At 42.3% G+C, this 16,892-nt stretch overlaps 1 protein-coding gene across 1 annotated transcript; it reads left to right on the top strand.

Annotated features, from left to right (window-relative positions):
* Nucleotides 1–11,711: 11,711 nt before the first annotated feature.
* On the top strand, nucleotides 11,712–16,721 carry LOC147161527 (uncharacterized). The gene is made up of 9 exons (XM_086096576.1): nucleotides 11,712–11,853; nucleotides 12,545–12,934; nucleotides 13,196–13,273; nucleotides 13,906–13,967; nucleotides 14,045–14,131; nucleotides 14,198–14,351; nucleotides 14,677–14,793; nucleotides 14,873–14,924; nucleotides 16,144–16,721. The coding sequence occupies exons 2-9, from the start codon at nucleotides 12,584–12,586 to the stop codon at nucleotides 16,410–16,412; spliced, it is 1,170 nt and encodes a 389-aa protein (XP_085952702.1). The 5' UTR covers nucleotides 11,712–11,853; nucleotides 12,545–12,583; the 3' UTR covers nucleotides 16,413–16,721.
* Nucleotides 16,722–16,892: the final 171 nt, after the last annotated feature.

The raw sequence follows: 16,892 nt of genomic DNA, 5'->3' as shown, positions 1-16,892 counted from the left end.
AAAAACGTATACTAAGTCCTGAGGTCCAAGGCGTGCCGCTTGGTCGACTACAGTCGGATGCAAAATCAGTGCGGGGAATGCGGCAGCTTTCGTTCTTTGAAATCCAAAGGCGCATCGGCAGAGGGGGGGCGGGGTTATCCTCAGCGCCGCTTCCTCCTCCACAGGAAACAGGAAACGGCTGCGCTGCGAGATGGCCGCGCCGGCTCGCCGCGAACAATACCAATCTCGCTCGGACAGGAAGCGGATCTGCGTCAGACAGATTTGGGTAAAGGGCGACGACGCTGACCTCGGAGCGGGGCGGGGAGGGGAGGGGAGGCTGCCTGGCAAATCAATGGGGCCTCTCAAACGCTACTTGAGATTTGGCCAAGACATTTTGTCTAATTTTGGAAATACAAAGTGGACAAAGTCACACATTTCAATTTCAATGATTGGCAGTCAATGTATGCTCAAGCATAAACATAGCAACTTTTCTTCAATAGTAGTATGAATATTCAAAAAAGGAAAGAAAATCGGGAGATGTTTGTCATGTGTAGAAAATAGCCACTACTTGCCAGAAATTCCTGTAGTCAGGTTTCCAACAATTTGCCATCAATAAGGGTTTAAAGTCTGGGGTGCATAAACATCAGCAACATTTATTTTGATTTAGAAGAAGTTGTTGTGATCATACTTATTTAAAAAAAAAATAATAATAATAGGAGACTGTTGTCACTTGTAAGACACAGTCAGAAATTGCTGCTGCTACATTTGTCTCCAAAGTTCTAAAAATCTTCATCGTAAAACATTTTCCCGCATGCTTTAGCGGACGATTGGTGGTCAAATTTAGCAAGGCTTGGATATTTTATGGGTGATTGTTGAACTTTTATTTAGTAAAAAAAAAAAAAAAAAGTTGTCATCATCATTAAGTAAAAGGAAAATAAAAAGTTCACTGTTGTCACTCAAAGTACACAATCGGTATTTGCAAAAAGCTACTGCAGTTGTAAAAATACCATAGTCTGATGTATAAAGAATGCAGGAGATTGTTGTTACATGCAGGACGCAACTACTATTTCCCAGAAATCCCTGCAGCATGCGGTCTCATCAAACCCATCCATTATTCGGACCGCTTATTCTCAGTTGTGCCCAAAATAATAATATTTGACACTACTCCACAGTCCAGAAAAACGAAGAATATAGGAGATTGCCGTCACGTCATGTAGGGCAAAACCAGCACTTGCCAAAAATGACTATAACAACAAGGCCTCAGAGGTCTGACGATGCAAGACATAACCAGGACTGACCAGAAATTCCTTCATCTGTAATCATAAAACTTTTACCCACAGGTCAGACACATTAAGATACGGGAGATTGTTGTCACGTGTAGGACACAGACAAAACTTGCCAGAAATTGCTGCAGCCACATGGTCTCCGAAGTCCAAAAATCCTCATCGTAAAATATTTTCCCACATGCGCTGTAGAGGAAGATGTTGTCAAACTTAGCAAAGCTTGAATATTTTTAAGGGAGATTGTTGTCTCATATAGGACACAACCAGTACTCTGAGGTCCAAAAATGGACTTTTCTCTGTTTTTTCTTGAGAGGTGTTGACATTAGCTTTGTTACATGCAGACACATCTCCATTTTGTATGGACACAAGGGAATGTACAGTGGCCCAAAATGGACAAAAATGTTGTTTGCATTGCAGGGAGGCTCAATACGAGTGTGCTCGCTGTGAGTAACAACATCACCGCGTTTGGGTCCTACCATAACACTTTTTTCCCCCTCACTGGATTTGATCAAATCTTTGGAGTCACGATTTTTTGTTTTCTTTTTTTTCTCGCTCGGTGGGGTTTCCATCCAAACAGGACATCCTGCCATCCAAGGCCTGACACCCTCTTCCTCTAGCACAGCATTTAGACCAGGGATGGGCAACTTACATGTTTGTGGGGGGGGGCAATTTATCATCAGTGCTACTGGGGGGCCACTTTAGACCACACACTTCCTCACCAGATGTATGACCAAAATGGACAATATATGTAATGTATGTGTTCATACATTTCTCAATGACTGTTTAAAAGATCCGAAGACTATTCAATGATGGCACAAAACTGCGGAACAGCAAACCAGCATTAAGTCAGTAACTCACTTTTGTCCATTCTTGAATATCGTTTTAAATCCGCAAAAAGTAATTAGGCCTACTCTTTCTGTAGTATAGTCATGTCTGCCATCTAGTGGTAGATAGTGATATTCCAATGTAAAATCTAAAAAATTTAATAATTTAAAAAATATATATTTTGGCTTCTTTTCCCAAAATTTTCTGTGATTTTTCTCCCCATTTAGCAACGTGGAAAACGTTTATTGAATATTTTTTTGAATAATTTGGGTTCATAAAAAAAAATCAAGGTCAAAAGGGTTCCCCCCTTATTATTATTATTATTATTATTATTTTATAAATAAAAAATTATAATAAACGGAATTTCTTTCCCCGTTTAAAAAAAAAAAAACATTGAATATTTGTCAGTTTTTTAGATTTTTTTTTTGATTTTTGAAAAGTCAAGGAGCCATTTAGACAGTGGTCACGGGCTGTAGTTGCCCATCATTGCCAAGGAATTACCCCCCCCCCCCCACCCCAATTTTTAATTTCAAAAATGTTTTGTTTTATTCCATTTTTCCCCCCCTAGAATTGCTTTCCTTATTTACCCAATGTTTTAGGAGAAAACATATATTGAATATTTGACAAGAATTATTAGGGTTTGTATAATAAACTTTTTTTTTTTTCAGTCCATGTGGTTTCCCCATCACTGATTTCGACCCAGCCAAGGTATGATTGTCTGACCACTCCCCCGCCTCGCCCTCACTTTTCCTCCCGGTGGTCTCGGCGCTTCCTGCTGCAAAGACGCGCTAATTCAAAACGTGTGCGCGGCGGACCCTTGACTAATATTGCGCATATTTAGCTGGCCAGCCCAAGTTGCAATGTCCCGTTAACGGCCCCCCTCCGCCTTTATAACCCCTGCGTACCCTCTTGGATTTTTCCAAATGTTCCTGCGAAAGCGTAGTCCCCGAGTGACTTCATACTCTCTCCCGGCACAAATCCATAAATATTAGCTGCAGTCTGCGGAATGGCGCGGGGGCTTGGATGTTTCTTCAACTGGGCTGGAGCTTTGCCAACGTTTGCTGACAGTTTGACAGCTTTTGTGGAAGGCGAGACGCTAAATGTTTGGAATGTGCTGTACTGGTTGTTTCTGGCAGATTCAGCCTTCGCTCACAGCCGGGACGTGGAAAGGATATGGTAGATTGTTGTCACATATAGGAAACAACCAGCACTAAAACTAAAAACAAAACACTGCCATACTAATGAAGAATACAGTAGACAGTTGTCAAATATGGGACACAGCCAGCATTTGCCAGAAATCGCTGCAGCTAGGAGTTTTCCCGTGCCAAAAAACGTAAATACATCATTGCGAGACGAAAGAAAAATACATGGAGATTGTTGTCAGATGTTGAAAACTTCTTACAGCTACAAGTTCTTTGAGGTCTGAAAATATACCATAGCTAAACATTTGAAGGACACGTGAGATTGTGTATAGGAAACAGCCAGTACTTGCCAGCAATTCCTGCATTTATAAGACCCCGGTTCGAAAGTTGTAAACAGCCCAAATGTGAAAGAATACAGAAGGTTGTTGTCAAATAGAACACAGCCAGGGGTGGGAGGTCTTCATGGTCTGAAAAGCCAAACAAATAAAGAAAATGGGAGATTGTTGTCACACGTAGTCCCCAAAACAGCATGTGCCGGGTTTTTCTGCAGCTATGCGCTACGTTCATTGTCGAACATTTCCCCTTTATGACTTCATGCATGTTTTTGCGTAATTTAACCGATGCCAACACAGAGATTGTTGTCACGTCAAGAAATTCCTGAAAAAATTTGGTCTCAAAATGTTAATGTGAAAATATTTCCCGTAATTTGGGGAGACTTCATGAATGTTTTTTTTTCTCCCTTATGCGGTGTCCTGAGGGATTTGATGTTTGTTGAACTCGGCTGCAACCTGCCTGACGTTTGCTGACAGCCATACGGCGGCTAAACACGACATGTTTTTGAATAGCTGCGTTAGCATGTCATCCAATTCAGGAAGTCGGCTTGTCCGAGATCATTATGCTGACTTTTTGAAAAATGGGAAGAAAAATTCCTGCTTAACCTGAACTTCTGTACTGTTTTTCACTATGCAATAAATGAACTTGCCAGAAGTCCCTGCAGCTATGTAGTCTCTGAGGTCCAAAGCCGTAAAAAACTACATATAGCCCAAACATTTGAAGATTATGGTTACATCTGTAAAGTAGCCAGTACACGCCAGAAATTCTTAAAATGTAAATACGCCATAGCCTAGACAAATGAAGAATATAGGAGATTGTTGTCACGTGGAGGGCACAATCAGCACTTGCCATAGCCTTCCTGCATTGTCCATTTCTTTGGTGGATTCAGTCTGAAAAAAAATCCCAACTTGATGTTATGCTAGGTGGCTAACTGTTAGCATCGTTAGCGCTGCATAGTTTTGTATTTAAATGGGTAAAGAAATACCTTGGAATCGCGACAACCATGATGACATCATTAAATGCAGTCTCTCAATGGACCACGAGCTTGATAATACGTGTTAGCTTAACAGAAAACACCAGGCTTGGGAGATCATTTGTTTCTCCGTTGAATGCAGCCAGATGGATGTCGTAGCTCGTTTTGACAAATTCATCCCGAGGTCTTTGAGCCACCCAAGGTCCTCTCTCTTTAGAGCTGCCAACAACAAGATTGAGTTTCTTGCCACGTGCAAGCTAAAACGCTCAAGCAAGCCGACATTTTGCGGACGGACACCACAAAATGTCGCGGCTGTTCCGGCATGGCCGTCTGTTCCCACATGTCCTCCGGGACCACCACCTGACGTAGCAGCAGGTTGCACGCCCGGCTAGTTGCTAATGTTGTCAACAATAACCTTAGCTTGCGTGCTTTGTGACAATAATAGCAGTTTGTGCTAATGTGAGTTTTTGCTAACAGGATTCGTTTTTTTAACCATGGGTGTGTATTTAATCATAAATATAGTTAAGAATTACGGTAAAATTAGGGTGACCAGACATATGTGTATATATATATATATATATGATTGCGGTGGCCCACCACAGGATGTGAACCAGGGTGCGGCCCCAGCCAGTGGACGCTGCGGGCCGCACGCCCCTCAAGAGGAGAAACGTTTCTTGCTCCTCGCAGCTCTGCCGCCACTTAATGAACTTGTTTTGAATTCCTTCACCCCCGCTCCATGGGAGCGACATTCCGAGCCTTGAAAATAGCGACAGAAACAAAGACGGGAAGTGATGTGAGAGCACTTCCTGCCCACTCCCCTCTGGATTTATCTGGATCCTGCAGACCGGACCCCCGCGACCCCCGCACACCCCCTGGGCACCTCCCTCGCAGTGATTTGCCGCTTTGAATGGAGGCAGACCACTTGAGACAAGATGGTGGACGTTCCAAGGGCCTTAGTAGGTACACACACGCACACACACACTTGTCTTTGTATCATCGTGGGGACATCTCATTGATATAATGCATTTCCTAGACCCTCCCCCTAACCACAACCGTCAAAAATGATTGCCTACCCTCAATACTTAACCTAACCTCAACCATAACCTAATTCAAACCTAAACTCTAAAACCAAGTCTTGACCCTCAAAAAGAGGTCTGAACTTGTGGGGACCACCAAAATGCTCCCACAATTTCAAGTCTGTCCCCACAAAAAAAAAAGGCGCCTGTATGGGCCCCACAATGTAGCAAAGACAAAGGCACACACATTATTTTTGTATCATTCCATTGTTTGGACATATATTATCATTATTAGTAGTAGTATGCTATTATATTGTGTTTGTGTAGTTGGGTGAGAATAAAATGTAACCAGACTGTCTATTTTAATCATTTCATTATATATCTATTTATTTTATTTCAACCCAACACCAGCAAACGTATGCATGAAAACAATTTCAGAAATTCGGTGATTTATGGGAAAAAATAGGCTTTTTTTAATTAATTTTTTTATTGTGTATATGTCTGCAGGTTATTTTTTTTTTTAACATGCTTGTGGGCAGTGAAGTACGCACACAACAATTCATAGGATTGTTTCACATGTTGCTTATAGCTCGTTGAATCCATTAATAAATGGAAACCATTAATGATAGTTATATTCATGTAACAAGGCCTTAACGTGGACATGTAAGGTTGACTGGGCAGACGGCATTTTGTGGAGGTGAGGTGGGGGGGGGGGTGCATTGTGGAGGGGAGGGTTTGTGGGGGGGGGGGCAGGAAGGGTCATTTAGCTACCGGCTTCAATCTCCGAGAGCAGAACTTCCGCTCGCCGGCTGCTTCCCAGCAACAATAACACACCAGTCAGCGTCAGGGGAGACAAGAGGGGGAACGGCAAGCGGTGGGATGTGCGAGGAGAATTTTTTTTTCACGAGAGGTAAGGATGAAGTCCTGCCACCAAGAGTGAAAAAAAAAAAATGCCCGTAATTGACACCCTCTCCCAATAATGTTTACTATTGCTTACGTTAATGGCCCAAACTATAAATATAGCACCGACTATGATCCCAAAGCACGTTATGACAACCTATAGTCAAATATAATCATATAGAATGTAAAGAATTACGCAGTTTGTGTACTGCGACGCGTTCAAGGACACCTTAGCTCAGTCGCTTGCTGTTTCTGTCGTCGGTGCCGTCTGTAGCGAGACCTCCGCCCCCTCCCCGCTTCCTTCTCCTACCATCAGGTGAGCCCCCACCCCCCCCAAACCCCCCCCCCCCCCCCAGGCCAATCCATCTTCCAGCCAGACTGTCAGACCACACTCGCAAAGTTCTCAGGTTTAAAAAATGACCCGACGACTCGTCATCATAAACCAGATTGCGTCATGTGACCTGGCACTAAAAGCACCTGCGCAGACCTGAGATGTCTGAGGGGTCGCTCGAACAACCGGAAGATGTTTGAACGTAATCCCTTATCAGTGTATTGCCCTGTCAGACATCTGAGATGTTTGGGGGGGGGGGGGGGGGGGTCAAGGGTCAAAGTACACAAGAGGGGAAGGCTGAATGAGACCAAATGAAAAGCATTCCCTCACTGGCACGATCGGCAGCTCTCGTTTGCCTTCTTTCTCTCTGAAGCTGAAGATGAAACTGAAATCTCTCGCTGTCAACAAAATGGAGACTTTTGTAGAACATCACTTTTGAGGAAAAGAAAATTCTCTTGCTTGCACCAGTTCTCCGAATAAAAAGTTTGTTTGTCACTTGCAGTTGAAGGTTACAGTAAAACGGACACATAAAAACTATGGAGTAAATTTGAAAGAAAACAGGAAGTACTTTCAGCCGACCCTAGTTTTTTGCTGACTCATGGTTACCGCAAATAAGGCATGTTTGCCATCTAGTGGTGAATGGTGAGATTACAATTTAAAACTGGAGAATCGCAATCTGGGATCCACAAATTTGCGTATTTGCAGATTTTTTCCCTCCATTAAAAAAAAAAAAAAATTCCAGGATTTTTTTTACCCCCCTCCCTCAAGGGTGAATTGCTGTATACTCTAAAAACACTTCAAATCGACAATATAGCAAGCGGGAGGAGGTGCTTAAACAATTAGCTATGATGTAGCGGGAGGGGGGTTGGGGGTTCACCTAATAAAAGTAAACAATACCGATACAGTAGAGGATCACGTGAACGGCCGCAGTAAGCCATAAAAGCAAATACTTGCGGGGCACGTAGCAATAACGCCGGCTATTAATAACGGCACGCTAACTTTTCTTTGGCTGCATGCCGTCAGCCGGCGATCGGTCATCGCTCCGCATGATTGATTGGCTCCGAGCAACCGGGCGCCTGCAATGGGCCTGTGAGCGAGTGAGTGTTTCATAATGGTGACGAATGAAACGACTCCCCCTCCGCTAAATTTGTGTTTTCATTAAAGCTCCGGTTTGAAAAGTCTTCTGGATGGAGAACTTTTGTTTTCTCTGCTTTTTCTCATCCCCCGCGTTAACCGTGCAAGTTTATTGGAAGTTGTTACGTTTGATAATGTTGTCTGCTGGGTGTTGTTAAATTGATCTTTATGTATTTATTTTGTGGCTTTGTTATGTCCTCAACCCTCCAGCAGCCATTTTACAACACTTTTAATAGTGATAGTGATAGAAAAAAAAAGGCAAGATGACCTATTATTCTGTGATAACCAGCTATGTCATCAAAATGTCTCCTGTTCCTAAAGTTCCCTTTTTATTGACATTTGTCCAACTTTGTCCAAGTGTCCAACATTTAAAACAAAATTTAATACAATGTATTTTCACTTTTTAACTGGACATTTGTGTCAAAATTATTTTATTATCTAAATTTCATTCATTAAAAAATTCACAACCAGTTACATTTTCAATAGTCTCATCCACCAATGAAAACAAAACAAAATATTGAGATAAGTGACTCTGTTTATCACTCTTTGGGCTGTAATCATTTACCCCTACAGGTCACATCAAACCAGACATTAGAGCAAAGCTATGTGCGCCCTCTATTGACGAACAGAAGTATAACAACCCTTGAAAAATAGACTTGTCCAGTGTTCTGTTTAACTGACAAAACCTTCACACAAAACTCAGCAAAGTGCAATATCACTGCAACCGTGAGGTTTTTTTTATACAGTGACATGGCGTCCCACTTTCATTCGCCCAAAAATTAACTCAAGTGCCTTTCGCATAAAAACCCTGAAAAGCAGGATTTTATCATGACTGCCGTTTCACACGGAATCCTGCATTCACTTTTTGCCTAGTTTATGCAGCCATCCCGCAAAATTGTTGCATCAGCGCCATATAGTCTAAGAAGAGTTATAATTTTCCCACCAGCGTCTTTCACACTGAACCCAGCAAATTGACATGTGACCACAACTGTGCTCAATTTCACACAGTGAGACTTCCTTTTGTATTCACTTATAGCCTTGTGTGCCTAATGTGGACCTTCTGCAAAATTCAACATTCGAACCAGAGCCATATAAGTAGGGTCCTTGACCGTTCACACAAAACCCAGCAAAGCAGGAAAATACAGTGGTGATGTGCAGTTTCACACGGAATCCTGCATCCACTTTTTGCTTAGTTTATGCGGCCATCAAACAAAATGGTTCCATCAAAGCCATATACTGTAAAAGTTGTCATCTTTCCACCAGGCCTTTCACACAGAGCCCAGCAAATTGGCATGCTATCTCAACTGCATGCAGTTTCACACAGTGACGTGCCCTCTCGCATTCAAGTCTAGCCCCCTTCCTGCAAAGTTGTCACATCAGAGCCATATAAGTAGGGTCTAGTACATTTCACACAGAAGCCAGCAAAGCAGGATGATGTTGTGGTGATGTGCAGTTTCACACAGCTGAACCAGAATCCCGCATTTAGATAATTAGATGCAACACAACAGGGCGGGAGAAGCACACAGCCTCAACCCCACACTGTGTTGTGGGGCGCCTTTCACACGGAACGTCTCGATTTCACCCCCTCAAAGCTCCTTTTCGACCCAAGTGGCCTCTATTGCGCTGTCACCGCTAAAAAGGAAGACGGGGGAATGGGGGAGTGTTCCCAAGCAAGCAGGATGGAATGAAAGTCGCCCGTAACAATGAAAATATTTGTGCTCAGTGAAGGTCGTTTTTTTTTTTTTTTTTTTTAAGCCTGGTGTTCTTCTTTCTCGCCTGCACTCGATGAGCACGAAGTGCATGCAGACTCTTCATGGCTTGAGTGCAGCAGCACAAACTTGCATAAGCTTTCACTCACTTTCGGAAGAAAGGAATAAGAAAATCCAAAGAAGAAAATATCAAAGCCTCGTTTTGACTCTTGTATCGTCAATAAAAAAAAGTCTCAAAAAACAACTTCAGCTAACAGCTAATTAGTTAGCTCTTAACAAAAAAAATGTTGGTCTTAGGCTATACATTTTAACATTCTCTTAAATTGGATTCTATGCTGTTCAAATAATAAATTAATAATGTAATGCGGATATATGTTAATTTTGTAGTTTTTACACATTTTTTCCCCATGCTTAAGAAGTCTATTTTGGATTCTGAAGTTCTTCCTTTTAATTTGTATTGTCTTTATTTTGTTGGTTTGCAAAGTACTATTTTATATTCGTTTTTTCTTTATTTTTTTCTTTGTTTTTAAATGACATACATTACTATTGTATACATGTACTGATAACAATGATTATTATTTTTTTGGGCTTTATTTTATTTTTTTATCTTAATGTGTACCTACAGTCTGCATGTATAACAATTACTATTATTTTATTTTTTATTTAAAAAAAAAATCATAATTAATATTAAGTAAATGCACCTATAGATACAATCATATAAATAAATGTAATGAGCAAGTATGAACTGAGCCCATCGAAACAATTTGGCCTCTCTTGGTGTGGATTAAAAAAAAAAAACAAGTATAATGAGCCTGTAAAATGTCATGATCCGTGCATCCACCTGTTTTGGGTTTGACTACGTGGCCACTGGCCGACGTCCTTAAAGGCCGTCGCACTCCCGCTGAGTCCCAGCAAACATTTGGAAACCATAAAATGTGCTTTTGTGCTTAAATGCATGAGCCTGATTTGCAGAAGGAAAACATCAAATGGCTCGCAGCAATAGCAACTTGGATGCGTTTTCTTTTAGGCTGGCTTGATTGAAAACAATAACAGCAAAGTCCCATGCGCATATATAAAATATATATATATAAATATATAAATAATCGCCTCACCCAAAATAGATGCCTCCTTTTCATTCTTAGAAAATGTAAACAGGTGGGCTACCCATTGTCTGTGGAGAGTAATGACTTTAATTGCACTATATAATGTTTTATCGCATTTCCTCAAATAATGGCTCTGCTATGAGGAAGTAATATTATTTGGATTTAAAAAAAGAAGAAAAAAAAAAGGCAAACATGATACATTTTAAAAGATTACTAAAGACATGAGCTTGTACATATGACAGTCTCCATCCGAACGTGTGACCTGTGACCTGGACAAATAAACAGGTGGTCCCCCGAGGCTGCTTTATGAAGGATCAATCAGAAAGTCACAATGTGTAAAAACTATTCAAACCCTGTCCTTGTATATGAGATTACATTTTCCCAGATGTCCACTTATCAGCCTTATTATTATTATTGATAGCAGTATAGTTTACTTTTATTACCATTGTAAATCACTTTGTCAAGAGCCGTCCTTGAAAAGGGGACTCTGGTCTCAAACCTGCTCCATATGATAAAACAGCTTCTCCTTTAAGAATACAAATAATGGGTTACATAAAGTCTTGATTTTATATACATATATATAGAGAGTATATATATTTATATACAGGGAGGACCAAAAGTAGATAACAATATGCAATTCCTGACTTACTTTTTCAGTTTTAAGCAAAGGAATGAGATGTGTATAAATAAAAAAAAAGAGGGTGAGGGCAAAAGTAAGGCTTTAACCAAAGAAGGACTGAAAGAAGAATGCAAGAATGACAAGAAACTCAAAGGGAAAAAGGCCAACATGGTCACAAAAGACAAGATCCCAAGAAAAACTGTATGAATGTAGGCCTAATAAAATGAAGAAGAAAAATAACGAGTGTAAAATATCAGTCAAAAGAATATTTAGGCAGATTATTTTTTAATATACGATGACTCACGTGAGCTGGTGACGCAGCCTGGGTTACCATGGCGACCCGCTTCCGAAAGGTGGGGGCGGAGCTTCCACTCAACTCCAGTACGAGTGCACTTTACCGCAAACTGCACAAATATCTGTAACAAGTTGCCAAGTTTTGCAGAATTGCCAACACGTCAGACCGACTAATAAACACCCAAACAGATTTAGTGGACCAACTACAGTCGGTAAGCTTCTGTCTATAAAACAAAAATAAAAATATATATCAAAAACCGAATGGCCTACCGTGCGTACAACTTTGGCGTTTTAGCTAACTCCTAGCTGAACACCTCCTCCAAAAGTGTCACTTGTTTCCTAAAAAGGTCAAGTTTTAACACAAATCTTTTTTGGGGTGGAGGAGGAAATTATGTACATTAGCGTCCATGTATCGAAAAAATGCAAAACTCCCCAATTTTGTAAAATATCCTCATTTTTGAGGCAGGTACGGCGATTTTTGTTTCGTTCACAAAATGGAGGCGAGTGCAAAATGTCCGCTCTAAATTTAGCGTGAGTCTTGTCTTGTTTTGAGCATATTGTTCCTTCATTTCCCTCGCGGTGATTATTAAATAAAGTAAATGAATGTATGGATTTGTATGCATAACCTACCACCGGTGTCTTGTCTATGTGACGTCACGCTTTCGTCTCCACATTTCCAATGGAATTGTTCCCTACTCGTTGCATCATGTTCTGCTTTTTGTACTTATATGAGTCAGTGCTGTACTGTGAAGTCCCTCCAAAATTAACCACAATGAGTTACGCCGGTGGTCTATAAAGAAATATATATATATATATATATATAATTTTAATGTGCATATTGAATACAGTTTCATCCACAACATGGATGTTCTATCTATCTAATTTGTTTGTGTGTGAAAGCAGGAAGCCAGAATTAGGGCCAGCTAGATCCTCAGGGCGCTGATGGAGAAGCTCAGGGAAGAGTTTGAGCAGATCGTAGGCGAGCTCGAGTGGCAGGATGTTGCCGACACCCTGCAAGAGTTGTGCTCCAACATCATGTGTGACCCCACGAACACTCACCCTCATCACCCCCCCAACCACCACCTGCCCTCGAACCCCCCTCCGTCTCCCGTGTACGCCGGGATGTCATTCAACGCCCGCCCTCAGCCGGCCCGCTTCCCTCTGCGCTTGCCGTTTGTCCCGCACGCCCAGTTAGTGCCAATCCCCAGTATGAGATACGGGCCGCAGTTCAACCCGTACCTCATGCACCCCTTTCACCTCAGCCGCCAGGCGGGGGCTCCTTTCCGTCTCCAGGTAAGTGGATGACAGGGAGTTAGGATCAGAAATGCCAATAATAGGATTTGTGAAGCAGCCGATGGGTTAAACTTGTGACCACGTGCAGCAGAAACACAATGTGTTCTGATTTGATAAATGTAAACTTGTACCTCCCAATTTGGTGACATCGCACACTTTGACTGATTTCCCCGCATTGACTGTAAATTTGATTTGGTATGAGATTGTGTGTTGTCTTTGCATTTGTTATTGTTCATGGACACGCTTTCCCTCTCTCTGCAGTACTTGCCATGCCAGATGACGCCGCAGGTCGTCCACAGCCAGCCATCCTTTAGCTTCCCACCGGCCCCACCGCAGCCGGTACACACACACACACACACACACACACACACACACACACACACACACACACACACACAGTGCCCCATCTTTTGTGTTTCTTACAGCAGTGGTTTCCAACTTTGTCTTTTATTTTTTATTTTTCTTATGTACCCTTAAAAACTCATGAGTACCCGCTGACTAATGCATGTTGATGATTCTCCAAAAAGTAGAACGCAACTCAAGTGATTGTTACATGAAAACCATTTAATTTTGTTTCCTTCGTTTGAACATTTAATTCTTAGACCTTCTTTTTAACAAACTGAATATGTCGTCTAGAAAATAAGTCGCACACAGTTCCATCCATCGGCAATATGAGACTTTTAAAGGGTTGAATGTTTGTATTAAAATTTACTTGCCAGCACATCAATCGGGTCGATCTTATCCGACATACCGTATATAACTAAAAAGACTTGGGAAGTGTTTGAAATGTGGAAAATTTGCCCTCAATTTCAGGTGTTGCTGTCAACGACAACAAAAGTCAGCCTTCCATATGATAGTAATGAACATTTTTGACACGGCTTAAGTCAGATGCCGCATGAAGGCCTTTAAAAGGCACACGCTGACCTCTAGTGGACTTGTGAGGTCACTGCATCTTTTTTTTTTGTCTCCAGAAAAAAAGTCTGCCAGTGGTGCCGCTGCCTGAAGGCGCCACGCTGCACGCCGTTGGGATGCTGTGAGTTGCGCACACGCAAACACACGCACACACTTAGACCACCACTTGTAGATGTTCACTTCCTGTTTGCATCATAGGAATGGGGAAGTGTTGTATGCGGCGGTGGACGCCTCTCAAGCCGCACCTCCTCCACTTCCTCCCGCGACGACCACCTGCTCCCCCAGGTAAGACATTCTCGATCCCAATAAGACACTCTGCGTACATTTCACGCATTCTTTTTGGTGCCTCAGTCACAAACGGAAGGGCAAGCGGCGCCGCAAGCCGGCCGGTGTCAAAAAGCCACCCAACGCCTTCATGTGCTTCCTGAGAGAGCGGCGCCCGACGTTGAAGAGCCAATTGGAGCATAAGGACAGCGTCGCTGTCAACAAGTTTCTGGCACAGCTGGTGAGTCTGTTGTTGGGCTGCGCAATTCGTCAAATTCAAATCGACATCGCAATGCAGTAGAAATGTCATTTTCAAATCGCATAAACAACTCTTATTTTCCAAATTATTTAGCCTCGTGTCTTTAAAACAACCTTTGAGCTTTGCTTTAGGAATTTTCTTTTAGCTTAATGCTAACACTACTAAATTACATTGATGAGCTAACAAATAGCATGCATTACCCTTTAAGCAACGGATATTCGAGCAACGGCGTAACATTCTTTATCCTCTGCATAGACGACTAATATTACCGCAGCTTACTGGGAAGACTTGACTTTTGTGTCCACAGTGGACGTCGCTGAGCAAGGAGCAGCAGGCGAAATACTACCAGCAGGCCTACGTGGAGAAGAAGCTGCACGAGCAAATGTCTTCCGACGGCTCCAGCAGCAGCAACGACGACGACGACGTGCGAAGCTGCCGTCGAGAACGCGACGCCCGACTTGACGGCTCAGACGTCTAAACGTGTTTTCTTTGTGTGCGTTCAGGGCTCCAAGAAGAGGAGGCGCCACTGCGGCGCCACGCCCACCGGCCACGCTGGTAAGACGTTTGTTTGTTAAATGGACATGAAACGGTGTCTGTATTGTTGTGTGGATGCTGATGGCTGATGTTGTTCAGTAACAACAAAACAAAAACCTTTACAATTTCAAAATGTTAAAAAAAAAAAAAAATGGGGGGGGGGGGCAATAATGTGTTCTATGCAGCCCCACTAGCCTAAATATGATATTCTGGTTGATATTGCATTATTGGAATATAAGTTAAGAAGCAAAATCCAGCCGTTTTTATCAATATCAGAAGGTGGCCATTTTGCCACTTGCTGTCGATCGATGTTGCTCAGGTCTCGGGTAAGAACCAATCACAGCTCAACTTCGGAAAACAGGTGAACTGCGATTGGCCGTTGCCTGAGCCCTGAGCAACTGTGATGTCATCTTCAGTTGACGGCAAGGGACAAAATGGCCGCCCCCCTGAGATGGATAAAAATGACTGGGTTTTGCTGCATCACTCATATTCCACAAATGTAACATAATCAGAATGTCATGTTTAGACGAGCGAGGTCACATATAACATACTATTGTCAAGAAAGGTTGACATATTATTTGTTTTTCGACTACAAAATTCCTAAATTAAGAACTATTTTGCATATTGACCTCTTCCTTTTAGGGCTTGACCAACATATGATTTTTTTTTAAAGTCAATTAATGAACGACTATTGATCTTTTTCATCCCACTAGCATTTTTTCGCAAGGCATATTTTGACAGACAGACAAATAAACAAATAAAAACAAGTGACTAAAGATGCAACTCACCATTATCGTTATTGTCGTCATCGGAGTCTTGCGCACGTTTCTCGCATGTCCGCGGGGGACCGACGGTGCAAACCGAGCTCCTGATCGCCTCCGATCTTAAAAGATTCACACCAGAAAAAAACAAGGGAACGAGGGCAGAGGAGGAAAAGTGAAACTCAATCTTTATCCCCGAAATGTTAACAACAACGGTGTGCTAATAAGAACTTTATTCATCATAAAAGTTGCGTAATACAACGCTTGTGGCGCTTTGCGACACTGACGTCACTGTATACACGTTACAATGGTATGAATTTAGCGGCGATGGGAATAGCCAAGGCTAGCCAGGCTAACCGCTAATCTCACCCGCCACTAACTTATTTTCAAACTCTCGGACACACACACAGATTGTGTGAAGATCGCGACGCCTTGTTGGTCGGACGTCTAACGCGCTTCCTGACTCATGGTTTCCGCAGCATCGCGTCACGGCGCCGTCGCCTGGAACACCGGTGACGACAGGCCCGCCTCCTCCTGCTCTTCCATCGCGTCGTCCTCCTCGTCCTCGTCCTCATCGATCTCCTCGTGGCTGGAGGCCGCCGTCACCACCGAAGGCGCCGAGTCTCCCGCCGCGCCGCGTGCCGCCCCGCCCGCCTTGCCCGCCCCCAACAAGTGTCCCGACTCGGGCGACGAGTCCGACATCGAGGGCATGGACGCCAAGCTGCTGCACCTGCTTGGATGCTGTTAGTTTTGTTGGTGGTTTTATTTTTGTATATTATAAAGTATATGTAAATAGTGTATAGACATATGTAATTGTCTTTTCTTTTTTTTTCTTTTTTACTCGTCCTCCAATTTGGTTCTTCTTTTGGTTGCAATCTATGCCTATATCTATGGTTGGCACTTTATTCACTGTTGCTAGAGCAATAAAAACATTACTTTGGCACATCTTGTGGCATATTGGAACCAAGGAACTATTGTGAAATTGTGACTACAAATACTGTTTGTGTGCATGTTGTATCTGTGACACAATGTATATAATATATATATATATATATGTATATAATTTTTGTCGTGTCATTTTTTAAGCTATATAAATTTAAAAGTTGACATTTATTTGACGTTTTGTGGAATTCAAATACTGTACTTGCATTAGTGGATTAGCTAATTTTGTCTCACACATAATAATGATGAGGCAGCGCCATCTGCCGGTCACCGAATTATGACAGGC

Source organism: Leptonotus elevatus, chromosome 15, assembly GCF_054856555.1.
Source record: "Leptonotus elevatus isolate MCC_2025b chromosome 15, RoL_Lele_1.0, whole genome shotgun sequence".
Lineage (NCBI taxonomy): Eukaryota > Metazoa > Chordata > Actinopteri > Syngnathiformes > Syngnathidae > Leptonotus > Leptonotus elevatus.
This window is presented reverse-complemented; position numbering and strand designations above follow the sequence as displayed.